Source organism: Melospiza melodia, unplaced genomic scaffold (assembly GCF_035770615.1).
Source record: "Melospiza melodia melodia isolate bMelMel2 unplaced genomic scaffold, bMelMel2.pri scaffold_166, whole genome shotgun sequence".
NCBI classification, from domain to species: domain Eukaryota; kingdom Metazoa; phylum Chordata; class Aves; order Passeriformes; family Passerellidae; genus Melospiza; species Melospiza melodia.
The window spans coordinates 137,683-158,770 of NW_026948517.1; the positions used below are offsets into that span (position 1 = coordinate 137,683).

The 21,088-nt window shown below is 63.0% G+C and overlaps 1 protein-coding gene across 1 annotated transcript in view; it reads left to right on the forward strand.

The window, feature by feature from the left end:
- The window catches only part of LOC134433276 (IQ motif and SEC7 domain-containing protein 2-like), a 37,451-nt gene that overhangs the window by 10,600 nt on the left and 5,763 nt on the right, over window positions 1–21,088 (forward strand). The window contains 10 exon segments of the mRNA XM_063182148.1: window positions 6,025–6,301; window positions 8,494–8,964; window positions 9,571–10,427; window positions 13,035–13,196; window positions 14,202–14,324; window positions 15,255–15,421; window positions 15,999–16,138; window positions 17,295–17,420; window positions 17,500–17,599; window positions 18,925–19,086. Coding sequence (XP_063038218.1) covers window positions 6,025–6,301; window positions 8,494–8,964; window positions 9,571–10,427; window positions 13,035–13,196; window positions 14,202–14,324; window positions 15,255–15,421; window positions 15,999–16,138; window positions 17,295–17,420; window positions 17,500–17,599; window positions 18,925–19,086 — 2,585 coding nt within the window.

The window sequence follows — 21,088 nt, forward strand, 5'->3', positions numbered from 1 at the left end:
ATAGGGACCCCCAGGATCCCATAGGGGTCATAGGGACCCCCAGGCTCCTATGGGGGCCACAGGGACCCCCGGGACCCCATAGGGGCCACAGGGACCCCCGGGACCCCATAGGGGCCATAGGGACCCCCTGGAATCCTATGGGGGCCATAGGGACCCCCGGGACCCCATAGGGACCCCCAGGCTCCTATGGGGGCTCTATAGGGACCCCCTGGATCCCATAGGGGTCATAGGGACCCCTGGGACCCACAGGGGCCATAGGGACCCCCAGGATCCCATGGGGGTCATAGGGACCCCCGGGACCCATAGGGGGCTCTATAGAGACCCCCACGATCCCATAGGGGCCATAGGGACCCCCACGATCCCATAGGGGCCATAGGGACCCCCGGATCCTATAGGGGACAATATAGATCCCTATAGGGGCCATAGGGACCCCTGGGATCCCATAGGGGCTTTATAGGGACCCACAGGATCCTATAGGGGCCATGGGGGACCCCCAGCACCTATGGGGGATCTATAGGGACCCTCGGGATACTATAGGGGCTTGATAGGGACCCCAAGACCTATAGGGGCCCATATAGATCCCTAGAGGGGCTCTATAGGGACCCCCAGCGCCTGTAGGGGCCCTATGGATCCCAGGGCCCATATAGGGGCCCATATAGATCCCTAGAGCTGCCATAGGGACCCCCTGGACCTATAGGGGCCATAGGGACCCCAGAGCCCATATAGGGGGCCATATAGATCCTTGTAGGCGCCATAGGGATCCCTATAAGGAACATATAGATCCCTATAGGGGTCAATATAGAATCCCTATAGGGAACATCTAGATCCCTATAGGGGCCATAGGGACCCCTGCCACCTATGGGGGCTCTATAGGGCCCTTACAGATCCCTGTAGGGCACATACAGATCCCTATAGGGGCTCTATAGGAACCTCAGGGTCCTACAGGGACACTTGTGGATCCCTCTAGGGCCCATATAGATCCCTATAGGTGTCAATATAAAATCCCTATAGGGGCCCTTATAGATCCCCATAGGGGCCCTTATAGATCCCCATAGGGGCCCTTATAGATCCCTATAGGTGTCCATATAAAATCCCTATAGGGGCCCTTATAGATCCCCATAGGGACCCATATAAAATCCCTGTAGGGGCCACATAGGAGCCCATATAGACCCCTATAGGGGCCGTACACACCCCAGGGTCTCTATAGGGGCCCATATAGGGGCCATACAAACCCCTGGGTCTTTCTAGGGCCATATAGACCCCTATGGGGGCCGTACAGACACCAGGGTCTCTATAGGGGCCCATATAGAGCCCCTTTAAGGGCTATATAGGTCCCTATAGGGGCCGTACACACCCCAGGACCCTATAGGAGCCCATATAGATCCCTATAGGGGCCATACAAACCCCAGGACCCTATAGGAGCCCATATAGATCCCTATAGGGGCCATACAAACCCCAGGACCCCATAGGAGCCCATATAGATCCCTATAGGGGCCATACAAACCCCAGGACCCCATAGGAGCCCATATAGATCCCTATAGGGGCCATACAAACCCCAGGACCCTATAGGAGCCCATATAGATCCCTATAGGGGCCATACAAACCCCAGGACCCCATAGGAGCCCATATAGATCCCTAGAGGGGCCCATAGGGTCCATGTAGACCCCTACGGGGGCTGTACAGACCCCAGGGCCCTATAGGGGTCCCCATGGCCCTATAGGGATCCCCATGGCCCTACGGGGGTCCCCAGGCCCTATAGGCATCCCCAGGCCCTATAGGGGTCCCCAGGCCCTACAGCATCCCCAGGCCCCTATCAGGGTCCCCAGACCCTATGGATCCTCATGGCTCCATAGGGTGCCCGTGGCTATATCAGGATCCCCAAGGCCACTGTAGGGGTCCCCAGTCTCTATATGGATCCCCCGGCCCCTATATGAATCCCCAGCCCCTATAGGGGGGATCCCCATGGCTATATCGGGATCCCCAGGCCCTATATGGATCCCCTGGGCCCTATAGGGATCCCCAGACCCCTATAGGGATCCCCTGGCCCTTATAGGGCCCCCATGCCCCTGTAGGGATCCCCAGACCCCCATATGGATCCCCGGCCCCTATAGGGCCCCCATGGCCCCCATATGGATCCCCGGCCCCTATAGGGCCCCCATGGCTATATCGGGATCCCCAGGCCCTATATGGATCCCTATGGCCCCTACAGGGCCCCCATGGCCCCCATATGGATCCCCGGCCCCTACAGGGCCCCCACTGGCGCCGCCCGCTCCTCCCCCGGCCGCAGTTTGGGGGCGGTTGCCATGGCAACGCCTCCATCCCGGCGCTATTTTGGGGAGGGGGCGGTGCCGAGGGTGGGGATGGGGGCGGGGCTAAAGGGGGGGGACCCCGCGGCCTCGCCCCTCCCCCCCGGGGAACCCCCCCTCCCCTCCCCCCGTCCCTCATCCCCCGCCGCGTTCCCATGGCAACCGCCGCCCCCCGCCCGCCGCGTCGCCATGGCAACCGCCATCCACCGGGGGGGGCGCTCTGCGCATGCGCAGCGGGACGGGGACACCTCCCCCCCAACTCCCCCTCCCCTCCTTGGGGACCCCCGGCCTTGGGGGGGGCCTGGGGGCTCCTCCCCCCATCGGGGACCCCCCAGTTGATTCCGGGGGGGGAACCCCAATTATATGGGGCGCCCCCTCCCAATCTGGGCGTGGTTTCTTCTTTTTTTTTGGGGGGGGACACACACGCCCCCCCCCATTCCATGTCACAGGGACCCAGGCGTCCTCCCCTCCCCCCCCGCCCCCCCTCAGGACCCTCCCCCAAATCCCCCCCACCCCAAATCCAGGGGGGTCTCGGTGTCCGGGCACGCGCAGAGCGGTGGGGGGGGGGGGGCGGGGGGAGGAGGGGGGGGGGGGTCTCTGCTCGGCTCCTCCCCCTCCCCCCCTCACCCCCCCCGCCCCGCCCGGCCGGGCCCTGGTTCCGCTGCGGAGGCGCCGGGGGCTCCCCCAGCCCCTCCCCCACCCGGGACCCCTCCCCCCCAATCCCGGGGGTGTCCCCCCCTCCCCCTCCCAGTGTGTGCGTGTCCCCCCCTCCCCATTGATTTGGGGGTGCCGCCCCCTCCCCAAAATGTGGTGCCTGCAGTGCACGGCCGAGCGGCGGCGGGGGCCGCTCCGGCAGCGGCTGCTGCACGGGTGAGTCGGGGACCCCCCCGAGACCCCCCCGGGACCCCCCAACCCTTCCCCTCCCCCTCACCTGCCCGGGACCCCCCCCAGAATTTTGGGGATCCCCCCTCCCCCCCCCACGCTTTGCTCCGCCCCCTTCCCTCCCCCTCCCCCCAATTCCGGCGCTGGGTCCCCGCGGGGCTGGGGGGGAGGGGAGGCGTCTGTCCGTCTGTCTGTGTGTCCGTCTGTCTGCGTGTCCGTGTGTCCCCCCCCCCGCCGTGGCCGTGCGTGCACGTACGTCCCTGTCCGTGTGTCCCCATGTCCGTGTGTCCCCCGTGGCCGTGCGTGCACGTACGTCCCTGTCACGTCCCTGTCGTGTGTCCGTGTGTCCCCACGTCCGTGTGTCCCCACGTCCGTCTGTCCCCATGTCCGTGTGTCCATGTGTCCCCGTGGCTGATGTCCCCATGTCCAAGTGTCCGTGTGTCCTAATGTCCATGTGTCAGTGTGTCCCCGTGTCCCCATGTCCATCTGTCCTCATGTCTGTGTGTCCCCATGTCTGTGTGTCTGTGTCCATATGGCCGATGTCCCCATGTCTGTCTGTCCCCGTGTCCATCTGTCCATGTGTCCCCATGTCCACAGGGCCGATGTCCCTGTGTCTGTGTTCCCCATGTCCGTATGTCTGTGCGTCCCTGTGTCCCCGTGTCCATATTGCTGATGTCCCCATGTCCCTGTGTCTCCATGTCTGTGTGTCTGTTTGTCCCCATGTCCATGTGTCCCAATGTCCGTAGGGCCCGTGTCCGTCTGTCCCCATGTCCGTGTGTCCCCCTCTCTGTGTGTCGATGTGTCCCAATGTCCATAGGGCTGATGTCCCCATGTCTGTGTGTCCCCATGTCTGTGTGTCCCCATGTCTGTGTGTCCGTGTGTCCCAATGTCCATAGGGCCCACGTCCCCATGGCCATGTGTCCGTGTGTCCCTATGTCTGTCTGTCCCTGCGTCCCAATGTCCATTATGTCCATGTGTCCGTGTGTCCCCATGTCCATATGGCCAATGTCCGTGTGTCCCTGCATCCATGTGTCCCCATGTCCCATGTCTGTGTGTCCCGGTGTCCGTGTGTCCCCATGTCCATACAGCCAATGTCCCCATGTCCAGATGGCCCCATGTCCCACTGTCCATCTGTCCCCATGTCCGTATGTCCATGTGTCCCAATGTCCGTGTGTCAGTGTGTCCCCATGTCCGTCTGTCCCCATGTCCGTGTGTCCATGTGTCCCAATGTCTACATCGCCAATGTCTCCATGTCTCTGTGTCTCCATGTCCGTGTGTCCCCATGTCCATATGGGCAATGTCCGTGTGTGTCCCTGCATCCATGTGTCCCCGTGTCCGTGTGTCCCTGTGTCCCCATGTCCATTTATCCATGTGTCTGTGCATCCCCATGTCCCCATGTCCGTGTGTCCCCATGTCCATTTGTCCATGTGTCTGTGCGTCCCCATGTCCCCATGTTGCTATGGCTGATGTCCCCATGTCCCTGTGTCCCATGTCTGTGTGTCCCCACGTCTGTGTGTCCATGTGACCCCACGTCCACATGGCCGATGTCCCCATGTCCATCTGTCCCAATGTCCATTTGTCCGTGTGTCCTTGTGTCCCCATGTCCATATGGCCAATGTCCTCACGTCCATGGTTCCCCAATGTCCATCGGGCCATGTCCCCATGTCCCCGTCTGTCCTCATGTCCGTGTGTCCCCATGTCTGTGTGTCCACGTGTCCCGGTGTCCATATGGCCAATGTCCTCGTGTCTGTGTGTCTGTGTGTCCATGTGTCAGTGTCCCTGTGTCCCCATGTCCCCGTGTCCATCTGTCCTCAAGTCTGTGTCCCCATGTCTGTGTCCTCTTGTCCCTGTGTCCCATGCCGTGTCTGTCTGTCTGTCCTCTTGTCCCGGTGTCCCATGTCCATGTGTCTTTGTCCCCATGTCCCTGTGTCTGTCCGTCTGTCCTCATGTCCCCGTGTCCCACATCCACGTGTCTGTCTGTCCCCATGTCCCTGTGTCTGTCTGTCTGTCCCCATGTCCCACATCCACGTGTCTGTCTGTCCCCATGTCCCTGTGTCTGTCTGTCCCCATGTCCCACATCCACGTGTCTGTCTGTCCCCATGTCCCTGTGTCTGTCTGTCCCCATGTCCCCATGTCTCTGTGTCTGTCTGTCCCCATATCCCACATCCACGTGTCTGTCTGTCCCCATGTCCCCGTGTCTGTCTATCCCCATGTCCCTGTGTCTGTCTGTCTGTCCCCATGTCCCACATCCAAGTGTCTGTCTGTCCCCATGTCCCCATGTCCCTGTGTCTGTCTGTCCCCGTGTCCCTGTGTCTGTCTGTCCTCATGTCCCCATGCCCACGTCTGTCTGTCTGTCCCCATGTCCCTGTGTCTGTCTGTCCCCATGTCCCTGTGTCTGTCTGTCCTCATGTCCCCATGCCCACGTGTCTGTCTGTCTGTCCCCATGTCCCTGTGTCCCCCTGGTCCCCACCTTGGCGCCTCCAGACCCTTTGAGGGATCTCAGGGGGACCTGTGGAGGTCCCAGGGGAATTTTGGGGGTCCCAGGGAGGTCTGGGGGGTCCCGGGTGCATTTGGGGTGATTTTGGGCTGATTTTGGGGTGATTTTGGGGTGGTTTTTTGGGTGTTTTGGGGTGGTTTTGGAGTGTTTTGAGGTGTTTTTGGCATTGGTTTTGGGGTATCCTGGGGTGTTTTTGGGATGTCCTGGGGTGGTTTTGGGTGTTTTGGGGACGTTTTGGGGTGGTTTTGATGGTTTTTGGGGTGGTTTTGATGGTTTTTGGGCTGTTTTTGGGGTGTTTTTGGGGGGTCCCCACCCGGCTCTGACGCGCTGTCCCCGCAGCGTGGACGGCGAGGCCCCGGGCAGCGAGGGGGGGGGCGCGGTGCCCGAGAGCCCCGGGCGGCCCCCCCCGTACCGGGCCCTGCCCCAGCCCGCGCCCCAAGGCCCGGGGGGCTCCGGGGGCGGCCCCGGGGGCGGCGCCGGGGGCGTGGCCTGGCCCCGGCTGCCCCCCCAGCCCGCCAGCGTGGCCCTGCGCAAGCAGGAGGAGGAGGAGGAGAGCAAGAGGCCGAAGGCTCTGAGCGACAGCTACGAGCTCTCCACCGACCTGCAGGACAAGAAGGTACCTGGGGACACACCTGGGGGCACACCTGGGGTCACACCTGGGGACACACCTGGGGATACCTGGGGGCACCTGGGGACACGTGGGGACACCTGGGGGTACCTGGGGACACACCTGGGGACACACCTGGGGACTCACCTGGGGATACCTGGGGACACACCTGGGACACACCTGGGACACACCTGGGACACATCTGGGGACACCTGGGGACACACCTGGGACACACCTGGGACACACCTGGGACACACCTGGGACACACCTGGGGGCACCTGGGGACACACCTGGAGATACCTGGGGGCACCTGGGGACACCTGGGGACACTTGGGGACACCTGGGGGTACCTGGGGACACACCTGGGGACACCCTTGGGGATACCTGGGGACAGGCTGGGGACACCTGGGGACTCCTGGAGACAACTGGGGACACACGTGGGACACAGCTGGGGATACCTGGGGACACACCTGGGGACACATCTGGGGACACACCTGGGGACACCCTTTGGGGCACCCCATGGGAAACACCTGGGGACACACCTGGGGACATCCTGGGGACACCTGGGGACACGCCCAGGGTGGGTCCTGGCTGTGTGACGGTCACAGCCCATGTGTGGTGGTCACCAGCCACGTGTGACTGTCCCCAGCCTGTGTGGTGGCCAGCAGACCCATGTCACGGTCCCTGTCCCCATACAACCGTCCCTGTCCCCACACGGGTCCCCATGTCCCCATCCTCATCCATGTCCGCACATCCCCACGTCCCCTGCCATGTCCCCACATCCCCCACCATGTCCCCATGTCCCCATCGCTGTCCCTATGGGTGTCCCCATGTCCCCATTCTCATCCATGTCGCCACATCCCTCGCCCTGTCCCCATCCTCATCCATGTCCCCATGTCCGCTGCCATGTCCCCATGACTCCATTGCTGTCCCCCTGTCCCCATGGCTGTCCCCACCCATGTCCCCATGTCCCCATCCTCATCCATGTCCCCACGACCCCACGTCCCTCGCCATGTCCTTGTCCTCATCCATGTCCACACGTCCCCACATCCCCACCCCTGTCCCCATGTCCCTGTGTCCCCCACCATGTCCCCATGTCCCCATCCATGTCCCCACGCCTGTCCCCATCCTCATCCATATCCCCATGACCTCACGTCCCTCGCCATGTTCCCTGCCATGTCCCCATGTCTGCATTGCTGTCCCCATGTCCCCACATCCCCACCCATGTCCCAATGTCCCCATGTCCCCACATCCCCACCCGTGTTCCCATGTCCCCATTGCTGTCCCCATGTCCACACATCTCACCCATGTCCCCCGCCATGTCCCCATGGCTATCCCCGTGCGTGTCCCCATGTCCCCATCCTCATCCATGTCCCCACGACCCCACGTCCCTTGCCATGTCCCCATGCCTGTCTCCATGTCCCCATCCCCATCCCTACGTCCCCATGTCCCCATGTCCCCATCCATGTCCCCACATCCCTCGCCATGTCTCCATGTCCCCACATCCCTCGCCATGTCCCCATGTCCCCACGTCCCTCGCCATGTCTCCATGTCCCCATCCCTGTCTCCATGTCCCCATCCACATCCCCATGTCCCCATGGCTGTCCCCACCCATGTCCTCATGTCCCCATCCACATCCCTACGTCCCCATGTCCCCATGTCCCCATCCATGTCCCCACGTCCCCACATCCCTCGCCACGTCTCCATGTCCCCATGCCTGTCTCCATGTCCCCATCCCCATCCATGTCCCCACGTCCCCACGTCCCTCGCCACGTCTCCATGTCCCCATCCCTGTCTCCATGTCCACATCCACATCCCCATGTCCCCATGGCTGTCCCCACCCATGTCCTCATGTCCCCATGTCTCCACCTATGTCCCCATCCTCATCCATATCCCCATGTCCCTGTGTCCCCATGGATGTCCCCACCCATCCCATGTCCCCACATCCCCACTGGTGTCCCCATGTCCCCACATCCCCACCTCCCCACCATGTCCCCATGTCCCCATCACTATCCCCACATCCCTGCCATGTCCCCACGTCCCCACCATGTCCCCACGTCCCCTGCCATGTTCCCACATCCCCACATCCTCACCACGTCCCCGCGTCCCCACGTCCCCCGCCACGTCCCCGTGTCCCCACGTCCCCCGCCACGTCCCCGTGTCCCCACATCCCCACCGCGTCCCCACGCGTGTCCCCCCAGGTGGAGATGCTGGAGCGCAAGTACGGCGGCTATTTCCGCTCGCGGCGGGCGGCGCGCACCATCCAGGCGGCGTTCCGGCGCTACCGCATGGCGCAGAAGTTCGAGCGGCTGCGCAGCGAGGGCGGCCGGGCGCGGCGCCTGGCGCTGCCGGGGCTGCGCCTGCAGTTCTCCTTCGAGGAGTACGACCGCGGCCCCCCGGCCCCCGCCCCGGGGCCGCCCCCGCCGCCCCCGCCCTACTTCCAGGGCAAGCCGGCCTCGCTGGACGAGGGCGTCCTGGGGGGCCCGCGCCGCGCCCCCCGATACGGGGGGTCCTGCCGGGCCGGCCTGGACGGGGGCGGGGGTCCCGGAGAGGGGGTCCAGGTTGGGGGGGGCTCCGGGGTGGGGGGCGCGGGAAGCCCCCCCCGGCAGCTCTCGGCTTCGGCCGATTTCGGGCCAGGAGGCGCCGACCTGGAGGAGGCGTTTGCGCAGCAGGTGGGGGTCTGGGGGGGTTATGGGGGTTTTGGGGGTCAGGGGGGTTTTGGGGTCAGGGGGTTCATAGAGGTTATGGGGTCAGGGGGGTTATAGGGTCCTGAGGGTTATGGGGGTTTATGGGATCAGAGGGGTCAGGCAGTCATGGGGGGTCATGGGGGTTAAGGGGGTCCTGGGGTTTACAGGGTCAGGGGGGTCATGGGGGTTATAGGGTCAAGGGGGTTATGGGGGTCCTGGGGGTTATGGGGTTCTCAGGGTTATGGGGTCAGGGGGGTCAGAGGGGGTCCTGGGGGTTATGGGGTCAAAGGGGTCGTGGCGATGGGGGTTAAAGGGTCATAGAGGGTTATGGGGTCGTGGGGTTCCCAGAGTCAGGAGGGTCACGGGGGTCCTGGGAGGTCACTGGGGTCACGGGGGTCACAAGACCATGGACATTACAGCGGCCATTGGGGTCAGGTGACAAAAAAAACCATGGGGGTTATGGGGGGTCAGAGGGGACATTGGGGGGGGTCACAGGGATTTGGGGGTCTTGGGGAGGTCATGGGGGTCACAGGGGCCAATATGGGGGTCCGGAGTCTCTGGGGGTCTCACGGTGGGCTCCTGTCCCTGCAGGTGAAGTCCTTGGCCGCCTCCATCGATGAGGCGCTGGGGGGGGGTCGCGGTGTCCCCCCCGGCGCCCCGGACCCCCCCGCGGGCGACAGCGCGGCCACCTCGGCCAGTGACGTCACGCTGTACCTGGACGAGGGGCTCCCCGGCTCCCCCCGCTCCCCGGAGCGACCCCCCAGCCCCGAGCCCCCCCCGGACACGGCGGGACCCCCGCCCCCGCCCGCGCCGCCGCCCCCGCCGCCGCCCCCCGCCAACGCCCCCGGCCCCGCCGAGCGCTGGGGGGGCCCTCCCGAGGAGCCCCCCCGGAGGGGCCCCCCGTGCCTGGAGTGCCGGGGCCGGGGGGCCGGGGGCGGGCACCCCCCGCTGCTGACCGTGGAGCCCCCCAGCGACAGCTCGGCCGACCTGAGCGACCGCTCGGACCGCGGCTCCATCAACCGCGGCGGCCCCTACGAGCCCGAGGGCACCGGCGGCGGCGGCGGCGGCGGCGGCACCCTGCCCCGCTCCGGGCCCCCTCCCCACCGCTGCTTCCACCCCGAGGGGCCGCCCCCGCCGCCGCCCGGGCCCCCGCCCCCGCCCGCGGCCGAGGAGGGCTCCGAGGGCGACAACGAGAGCCTGGGCAGCAGCTCCAACTCCAACGAGACCCTCAACTGCTCCTCGGGCTCCTCGTCCCGCGACAGCCTGCGCCGGCCGCCCCCGCCGCCCCCGCCGCCGCCCACGGCGCCGCCGCAGCCCCCCGGTGCCGCCGGCGCCCCCGGCAAGGCCACGTACCAGCGGGAGCCGCGGCAGAGCTGGGACTCACCCGCGCTCAACAACGACGTGGTGCAGCGGCGCCAGTACCGCATCGGCCTCAACCTCTTCAACAAGTGAGGGGCCGGGGGGGCTTTGGGAGATCTGGGGGGGCCGTGCTGGACGTGGGGTGGGGTCTGGGGGTCCGGCAGTGGGGCAATGCGGTGCTGCCGTGGTCCGCAGGGGAAGGGTGGGGTGGGATTGTTGGTGGCGCCGTGGTGAGGGCAGGGGGGTATTCTAGGTGAGCCTGTAGCGAGGGCAGGGGGGTGTTCTAGGTGAGCCTATGGTGATGTTCTAGGTGTGCCTATGGTGATGTTCTAGGTGAGCCTGTAGCGAGGGCAGGGGGGTGTTCTAGGTGAGCCTATGGTGATGTTCTAGGTGTGCCTATGGTGATGTTCTAGGCGAGCCTGTAGTGACAATGGGGGGATGTTTGAGGTGACCCTGGAGAACCCCACCATGACATTCTAGGTGACCCTACAGCGATGTTCTAGGCGAGCCTGTAGCGAGGGCAGGGGGATATTCTAGGTGTGCCTATGGTGATGTTCTAGGTGAGCCTATGGTGACAATGGCGGGATGTTTGAGGTGACCCTGTAGAACCCCACAATGACATTCTAGGTGACCCTACAGTGATGTTCTAGGTGAGCCTGTAGCGAGGGCAGGGTGATGTTTGAGGTGACCCTGGAGAACCCCACGATGATGTTTTAGGTGACCCTATGGTGAGGTTCTAAGTGAGCCTATAGTGAGGATGGGGTGAAGTTCTAAGTGACCCTAGAGCGAGGACAGGGGGATGTGTGAGGTGACCCTTTAGAACCCCACAATGACATTCTAGGTGACTCTATGGTGATGTTCCAGGTGAGCCTGTAGCGAGGGCAGGGTGATGTTCTAGGTGAGCCTATAGTGAGGACAAGGTGATGTTCCAGGTGGCCCTATCGTGAGGGCAGGGGGATGTTCCAGGTGAGCCTATAGTGAGGATGGAGAGATGTTCCAGGTGGCCCTACAGAAAAGGCAGGGGGATGTTCTAGGTGAGCCTATAGCAAAGAGAGGGAGATGTTTGAGGTGACCCCACAATGACATTCCAGGTGACTCTATGGTGAGGGTCTAAGTGAGCCTATAGCGAGGGCAGGAGGATGTTCCAGGTGACCCCGGAGAATCCACAATGATGTTCTAGGTGACCCTATAGAAAGGGCATGGAATGTTCTAGGTGACCCTATGGTGATGTTCTAGGTACATCTACAGTGCTATTCTGGGTAACTCTAGGGTGAAGTAGGTGACCAGGTGGCCCTAGAGCTGGGGGCAGGTGATGTTCTAGGTCACTCTGCAGCCAGAGTGACCGCCATGGCTGACCACACGGCTGACCACCATGGTTGACCACACGGCTGACCACTATGACTGACCATCGTGACTGACCACCATGACTGACCACACAGCTGACCACCATGGCTGACCACCATGGCTGACCACCATGGCTGACCACTATGACTGACCACCATGACTGACCACACGGCTGACCACCATGGCTGACCACTATGACTGACCACCATGACTGACCACACGGCTGACCACCATGGCTGATCACACAGCTGACCACCATGGCTGACCACCATGACTAACCACTATGACTGACCACCATGGCTGACCACCATGGCTGAGCACTATGACTGAGCACCGTGACTGACCATACAGCTGACCACCATGGCTGACCACCATGACTGACCACCATGGCTGACCACACGACTGACCACATGGCTGACCACACAACTGACCACCATGGCTGACCACATGGCTGACCACCATAGCTGACCACCATAGCTGACCACCATGGGTGACCACCATGGCTGACCACCGTGGATGACCACCATGACTGACCACCAGTATTGACCACCATGACTGACCACCATGGCTGACCACCATGGCTGACCACCATAGCTGACCACCATGGGTGACCACCATGGCTGACCACCGTGGATGACCACCATGACTGACCACCAGTATTGACCACCATGACTGACCACCATGGCTGACCACCATGGCTGACCACATGGCTGACCACCATGGCTGACCACCATGACTGACCACCATGACTGACCACCACAGCTGACCACCATGACTGACCACCACGACTGATCACCATGACTGACCACATGGCTGACCACCACAGCTGACCACCATGGCTGACCACCATGGCTGACCACATGGCTGACCACCATAGCTGACCACCATGGGTGACCACCATGACTGACCACCATGGTTGACCACTATGGCTGACCATACAGCTGACCACTATGGCTGACCATACAGCTGACCACCATGGCTGACCACATGGCAGACCACCATAACTGACCACCATGGGTGACCACCATGGCTCACCAACACGACTGACCACTATGACTGACCACTATGGCTGACCATACAGCTGACCACATGGCTGACCACCATGACTGACCACCATGGCTGACCACACGACTGACCACCATGACTGACCACCGTGACTGACCACCGTGACTGACCACCATGACTGACCACCATGACTGACCACCATGGCTGACCACCAATACTTACCACCATGACTGACCACCATGGCTGACCACCATGGCTGACCACCATGACTGACCACCATGACTGACCACCATGGCTGACCACACAACTGACCACCATGGCTGACCACCATGGCCGCGCCCCCGCAGGAAGCCGGAGAAGGGGATCCAGTACCTGATCGAGAGGGGGTTCCTGTCGGACACGCCCGTGGGCGTGGCTCACTTCATCCTGGAGCGGAAGGGCCTGAGCCGGCAGATGATCGGCGAGTTCCTGGGCAACCGCCAGAAACAGTTCAACCGCGACGTGCTCGAGTACGGGGGGACAAACCGGGGATGGGGGGACACCTTGGGGATGGAGGGGACACCTTGGGGACAGGGGGGACACCTTGGAGATGGGGGGGACACGGTGGGGCTGGGGGGACATGGTGGGGATGGAGGAGACACCTTGGGGATGGAGGGGACACAGTGGGGACAGGGGGGACACGCCCGGGCTGAGGGGGACACGCTGGGGCTGGGGGGGACATGCCAGAGATGGGGGGACACATTGGGGACATCGGGGACACGCTGGGGATGGAGGGGACAGGGTGGGGACAGAGGGGACAGGGTGGGGGCAGAGGGGACATGGGGGACACGGTGGAGCTGGGGGCGGCATGGTGGGGATGGGGGGGACAGGGTTGGGACAGAGGGACATGCCAGGGCTGGGGGGGGCACACCGAGGATGGGGGGGGACACAGTGGGGACAGAGGGGACATACCAGGGACAGGGGGATACACTGGGGACAGAGGGGACACGCTGGGGACGGAGGGGACAGGGTGGGGGCAGAGGGGACAGGGTGGGGGCAGAGGGGACATGGGGGACACGGTGGAGCTGGGGGCGACATGGTGGGGATGGGGGGGACAGGGTTGGGACAGAGGGGACATAACAGGGACAGGGGAATACACTGGGGACAGAGGGGACACACTGGGGATGGGGAGGGCACACTGGGGACAGGGGGACCCACTGGGGATGGGGGGGACACGTTGGGGCCATCGGGGACACGCTGGGGATAGAGGGGACAGGGAGTGGGTCAGAGGGGACACACTAGGGACAGGGGGACATGCTGGCTACAGAGGGGACACGCTGGGGACAGGAGGGGACACCCTGGGGACAGAGAGGACACACTGGGGACAGTGGGGACATCTTGGGGCTGGGGGGACACGCCAGGGGGGACACACTGGGGACAGAGGGGACACGCCAGGGGGGACACCCTGGGGACAGAGGGGACACCCTGGGGACAGCGGCAGCCCCCAGACCCATCCCCGCGTTGGGTCCCGGCAGCTGCGTGGTGGACGAGATGGATTTCTCCGGGATGGAGCTGGACGAGGCCCTGCGGAAGTTCCAGTCCCACATCCGGGTGCAGGGCGAGGCGCAGAAGGTCGAGCGCTTGATCGAGGCCTTCAGGTGAGGGGTGGGTCCCTGTCCCCGTGTCCCCATGATGTCCCCATGATGTCCCCATGTCCCCGTATCACCATGTCCCTATGATGTCCCTGTGTCCCCATGTCCCCTCTCCCTGTGTCCCCATGTCCCTGTGTTCCCATGTCCCCATGATGTCCCTGTGTCCCCATGTCCCTGTGTCCCCGTGTCCCCATGATGTCCCTGTGACCCCATGATGTCCCCGTGTCCCCTGTCCCTGTGTCCCCATGTCCCTGTGTCCCCCTGTCCCCACTGCATTGACCCTGCCACCAGCAGCACGCAGTGGTCACCATGGGGTGACATTCTAGGTGACTCTATGGATTGAGGGGGGACACAAGGGGGTGGTGGCACCTGAGGGACATGGGGCCATTCTAGGTGACCCTACAGACTGGCAGGACACTGGGTGGTGGCCCCCGGACCACAGGGTGACGTTCTAGGTGACCCTGTGGATCAAGGAGGAACAAGAGGGGAGGTGGCCCATGTTCTAGGTGACCCTGTGGATTGAGGGGGGACACAAGGGGGTGGTAGCAACAGGGGCTGTTCTGGGTGACCCTACAGACTGACAGGACACTGGGTGGTGGCCCCTGGACCACAGGATGACATTGTAGGTGACCCTGTGGATCAAGGAGGAGCAATGGGGGTGGTGGCCCACGTTCTAGGTGACCCTGTGGATTAAAGGGGACACAAGCGGTGGTGGCCCACGTTCTAGGTGACCCTGTGGAGTAAGGGGGACACAAGCGGTGGTGGCCCACGTTCTAGGTGACCCTGTGGAGTAAGGGGGACACAAGCGGTGGTGGCCCACGTTCTAGGTGACCCTGCAGCCATGGGGGCGCCTCCCCACGCTCAGGGGCGGCCGCGGGGTGCAGAGGCCGTGGGGCACCGTGACCCCATGGGCCGTGGGGGTTGTCCGCCCCGCAGCCAGCGCTACTGCGTGTGTAACGCGGCCCTGCTGCGCCAGTTCCGCAACCCGGACACCATCTTCATCCTGGCCTTCGCCATCATCCTCCTCAACACCGACATGTACAGCCCCAGCGTCAAGGCCGAGCGCAAGATGAAGCTCGAGGACTTCATCAAGAACCTGCGAGGTGAGGCCCAGCCCGGTGTTCCCCAGGAGGGGACGCAGGTTCTAGAGCAGGACTGGGTGTTGGAGGTTCTAGAGCTGGCTCGGGAGTTGTAGGGTCTGGAACAGGGTCAGGTGTTATGGGTTCTAGGGTGGACCTGGGCGTTGTGGGTTCTAGATTGGGTCAGGTCTTGCAGGTTCTAGACTGGGCCCAGGTTCTGGGGGGGTCCAGGTTGACACTGGTGCAGGAGTGGTGCAACACCCTCAGCCCAGGTGTTGTGGGTTCTAGAACGGGGGCAGATGTTTCAGGTTCTAGAGTGGGTTCAGGTGTTGCAGGTTCTGGAGTAGGACATGGTGAGGAGGGTTCTAGAGCACATCTGGGTGTTGGGATTCTAGAAGGGATCTGGGTGTCTCAGATCCTGGAGTTGGGCTGGGCGTTGCAGGTTCTAGGGTGTGTCCAGATGTCACTGGATTCTAGAGACACCCATTAGTAGTGAGCTCTGGATCTGGAATTGGGGGTTCTAGAGCTGTTGCAGGTTCTTGAGGGTTGGAGGCGTTGTGGGTTCTGGAGCGGTTCCAGAGCAGGTCTGGGTGTCACACAGGGGTGGACAATGGCGAGGACATCCCCCGGGACATGCTGGTGGGCATCTACCAGCGCATCCAGAGCCGCGAGCTGCGCACCAACGACGACCACGTGTCCCAGGTGCAGGCTGTGGAGCGCATGATCGTCGGCAAGAAACCGGTGGGTGTGCCCGGGGGGCGGGGCCAGGTGACCCACGGGGGGCGGGGCCAGGTGACCCACGGGAGGTGGCCCAGGTGACCCCATGGGACAGGTTCTAGACCAGCCAAAGGAGATGTTCCAGGTAATGCTGTGGTGGGGAAGGTGTTCTAGGCCACCCATGGGAGATGTTCCAATGTTCTAGGAGATCCTGAGGGCAGGATGGGGCAGGTGGGCCCATGGGACAGGTTCTAGTGGCCCAAGGGACACATTCCAGGTGACCCATGGGAGGTGGCCCAGGTGACCAATGGGGGATATCGTACAGGACCCAACTGGGACGTTTGGGGTCACTCTTGAAGTGACCCACGTGGGACATTTGAGGTCAATTTTTAAGTGACCCACATGGGACATTTGGTGTGACCTCTGGGGGACACTCAAAGTGACCCAGGTGGGACATTTGGGGTGACTTTTGAAGTGACCTATGTGACATTTGGGGTGACCCTTGAAGGACCCATGTGGGACATTTGGGGTGACCTTGAAGTGACCCACGTGGGACATTCAGGGTGACCCTTGAAGTGACCCACGTGGGACATTTGGGGTGACCTTGAAGTGACCCACATGGGATATTTGAGGCCACTCTTGAGGTGACCCATGTGGGACATTTAGAGTGACCCTAAAGTGACCCATGTAGGACATTTGAGGTCACCTGTGGGGGACACTCAAAGCGACCACATGGGACATTTGGGGTGGCCCATGTGGGACATTTGGGGTGACCTGTGTGGGACACTCAAAGTAACCAATGTGGGACATTTGGGGTGACCTTTGAAGTGACCCATGTGGCACACTCAGGGTGACCCACATGGAACATTTGGGGTGACCCTTGAAGTGACCCTCATGGGACATTTGGGGTCACCCTTGAAGTGACCCATGTGGGACATTTGGGGTCACTCTTGCAGTGACCCACTTTGAGGTGACTCTTGAAGTGACCCTTGCAGTGACCCACACGTGACATTCAAGGTGACCCATGTAGGACATTTGAGGTGACCCAGTGTTGCCACGCTCCGTGTGACCCCAGTGAAGGTCCCAAGGCCACCATCCCCACCCCAGGGCAGCTCCGGGGTGTCCGTGGGGCCGTGTCCCCCTGTCCCAGCTGTGACCCCCCCTCCATGGCTGTCCCCAGGTGCTGTCCCTGCCCCACCGCCGCCTCGTCTGCTGCTGCCAACTCTACGAGGTGCCCGACCCCAACCGGCCCCAGCGCCTGGGGCTGCACCAGCGCGAGGTTTTCCTCTTCAACGACCTCCTGGTGGTGAGCGGGGGGTCCCGGGGGGGTCTCGGGGTGGGGGGGCACAGGGGAGGGGTCCCTGGTGACCCCCTGGCCTCGGCAGGTGACGAAGATCTTCCAGAAGAAGAAGATCCTGGTGACCTACAGCTTCCGGCAGAGCTTCCCGCTGGTGGAGATGCACATGCAGCTCTTCCAGAACGCCTGTGAGCCCCAGGGCGTTCTGTGGGACTCCACAGAACCCCCAAAAACCCTACAACACCCCAAAAAACCCTATGGGACCCTACAGAGCCCAAAAAAAACCCCTACAGCACCCTGCAGCACCCCATGGGACCCTACAGAGCCCAAAAAACCCCACAGAACCCCACAGAACCCCACAGAACCCAGGAACACCCCATGGGACCCCACAGGACCTTCTGAGACCTTCGGCTGTGCCCTCCCCCCTCCCTGTCCCCCCAGATTCCCAGTTTGGGATCAAGATGGGTGTTGTCCCTTTGGGGGTGTCCCTGTCCCTGTGGGGGTGTCTCTGTCCCCATGGGGGTGTCCCTGACCCCCGTGCCCCCCCAGATTACCAGTTTGGGATCAAGCTGGGATTGCTGACCCCATGGAGGTGTCCCTGACATTCTGGGGGTGTCCCTGACCCCATATCCCCCCCCAGATTATCAGTTTGGGATCAAGCTGGGTGTCCCTTTGGGGATGTCCCCATGGGGGTGTCCCTGACCCCATATTCCACACCCCCCCCAGATTACCAGTTTGGGATCAAGCTGGGGTTGGTGACCCCATGGAGGTGTCCCTGTCCCTTTTGGGGTGTCTCTGTCCCTTTTGGGGTGTCCCTGTTCCCATGGGGGTGTTCCTGACCCCATATCCCCCCCCACATTACCAGTTTGGGATCAAGCTGGGTGTCCCTGTCCCTTTTGGTGTGTCCCTGACCCATGGGCGTGTCCCTGTCCCTGTGGGGGTGTCCCTGACCCCATTTCCCCCCCAGATTCCCAGTTTGGGATCAAGCTGGGATTGCTGACCCCGTGGGGGTGTCTCTGACATTCTGGGGGTGTCCCTGACCCCCGTGCCCCCCCAGATTACCAGTTTGGGATCAAGCTGGGATTGCTGACCCCGTGGGGGTGTCTGTGACATTCTGGGGGTGTCCCTGACCCCTGTGCCCCCCCAGATTCCCAGTTTGGGATCAAGCTGGGGTTGCTGACCCCATGGGGGTGTCTCTGTCCCCATGGGGGTTTCCCTGACCCCATTGTCCCCAAGATTCCCAGTTTGGGATCAAGCTGGGGTTGGTGACACTGTGGGGGTGTCTGTGACATTCTGGGGGTGTCCCTGACCCCCGTGGCCCCCCAGATTACCAGTTTGGGATCAAGCTGGGATTGCTGACCCCATGGGGGTGTCCCTGTCCCTGTGGGGGTGTCCCTGGCCCTTTTGGGGTGTCCCTGACCCCCGTGCCCCCCCAGATTACCAGTTTGGGATCAAGCTGGGTGTCCCTTTTGGGGTGTCCCTGACCCCCGTGCCCCCCCCCGTGCCCCCCCAGATTACCAGTTTGGCATCAAGCTGCTGTCGGCGGCGCCGGGCGGCGAGCGCAAGGTGCTGATCGTGTTCAACGCCCCGAGCCCCCAGGACCGGCTGCGCTTCGCCAGCGACCTCCGAGAGTCCGTGGCCGAGGTGCAGGAGATGGAGAAGTACCGGGTGGAGGGTGAGCGCTGCTGGGGCACTGGGAGCGCTGGGAGAGCTGGGAGGGCACTGGGAGCACTGGGAGCACTGGGAGGGACACTGGGAGCAATGGGAGGGCACTGGGATTGCACTGGGAGCAATGGGAGGGACACTGGGATTGCACTGGGAGCAATGGGAGGGGCACTGGGAGGGCACTGGGAGGGCACTGGGATTGCACTGGCAGCACTGGGAGGGCACTGGGATTGCACTGGGAGGGCACTGGGATTGCACTGGCAGCACTGGGAGGGCACTGGGAGCAATGGGAGGGGCACTGGGAGCACTGGGAGGGCACTGGGAGCAATGGGAGGGGCACTGGGATTGCACTGGGAGGGCACTGGGAGCACTGGGAGCAATGGGAGGGACACTGGGATTGCACTGGGAGCAATGGGAGGGACACTGGGATTGCACTGGGAGCAATGGGAGGGGCACTGGGAGGGCACTGGGAGGGCACTGGGATTGCACTGGGAGCAATGGGAGGGGCACTGGGAGCATTGAAATGGGCACTGGGAGCACTGGGAGCAACGGGAGGGCACTGGGAGCACTGGGATTGCACTGGGAGCACTGGGAGCAACGGGAGGGCACTGGGATTGCACTGGGAGGGGCACTGGGAGCACTGGGAGGGCACTAGGAGCGCTGGGAGCACTGGGAGGGCACTGGGAGCATGGAAATGGGCACTGGGAACACTGGGAGGGGTACTGGGAGCAATGGGAATGCTGGGATGGGCACTGGGAGTACTGGAGCATCAAAATGAGCACTGGGAAGGGCACTGGGAGTGCTGGGAGCACTGGGACCAACTGGGGCACTGGGAGCACTGGGAGAGGCACTGGGAACATCAAAATGGGCACTGGGAGGGACACTGGGAGCACTGGGGGCACTGGGAGGGATACTGGGAGCACTGGGAGGGACACTGGGGGCACTGGGAGCGCTGGGAGCACTGGGCGGGGGACTGGGAGTGCTGGGAGCACTCAAAGCATCAAAATGGGCACTGGGAGCACTGGGAGCACTGGGAGCACTGAGGAGGGTACTGGGAGTGCTGGGAACATCAAAATGGGCACTGGGAGCACTGGGAGGGACACTGGAGGTCACTGGTGTGACTGGGTGGTCACTGGGGGTCACTGGTGTTACTGGTGTTACTGGGTGTAACTGGTGGTTACTGGGAGGTTACTGGGGCGGTCACTGGTGTCACTGGTGTCCCCAGCGGAGCTGGAGAAGCAGAAGGGCGTGGCGGGGCCGCGGGGCACTGGGGGGTCACTGGTGTAACTGGGTGTTACTGGGAGGTTACTGGGAGGTTACTAGGGCGGTCACTGGTGGTCACTGGTGTCACTGGGAGGTTACTGGGAGGTTACTGGGGCGGTCACTGGTGGTCACTGGTGTCACTGGGAGGTTACTGGGAGGTTACTGGGGGGGTCACTGGTGTAACTGGTGGTTACTGGGGCGGTCACTGGTGTCACTGGTGTAACTGGGTGTTACTGGGAGGTTACTGGGAGGTTACTGGGTGGGTCACTGGTGTCGCTGGTGTCCCCAGCGGAGCTGGAGAAGCAGAAGGGCGTGGCGGGGCCGCGGGGCGCGGGGCATTGGGGGCACTGGGGGTCACTGGTGTTACTGGGAGGTTACTGGGGGGTCACTGGTGTTACTGGGAGGTTACTGGGTGGGTCACTGGTGTCACTGGTGTCCCCCAGCAGAGCTGGAGAAGCAGAAGGGCGTGGCGGGGCCGCGGGGCGTGGGGCATTGGGGGCTCACTGGATGTTACTGGGAGGTTACTGGGAGGTTACTGGGGGGGTCACTGGTGTCACTGGTGTAACTGGGTCTTACTGGGAGGTTACTGGGAGGTTACTGGGGGGGTCACTGGTGTCACTGGTGTTACTGGGAGGTTACTGGGAGGTTACTGGGTGGGTCACTGGTGTCACTGGTGTCCCCAGCGGAGCTGGAGAAGCAGAAGGGCGTGGCGGGGCCGCGGGGCACTGGGGGGTCACTGGTGTAACTGG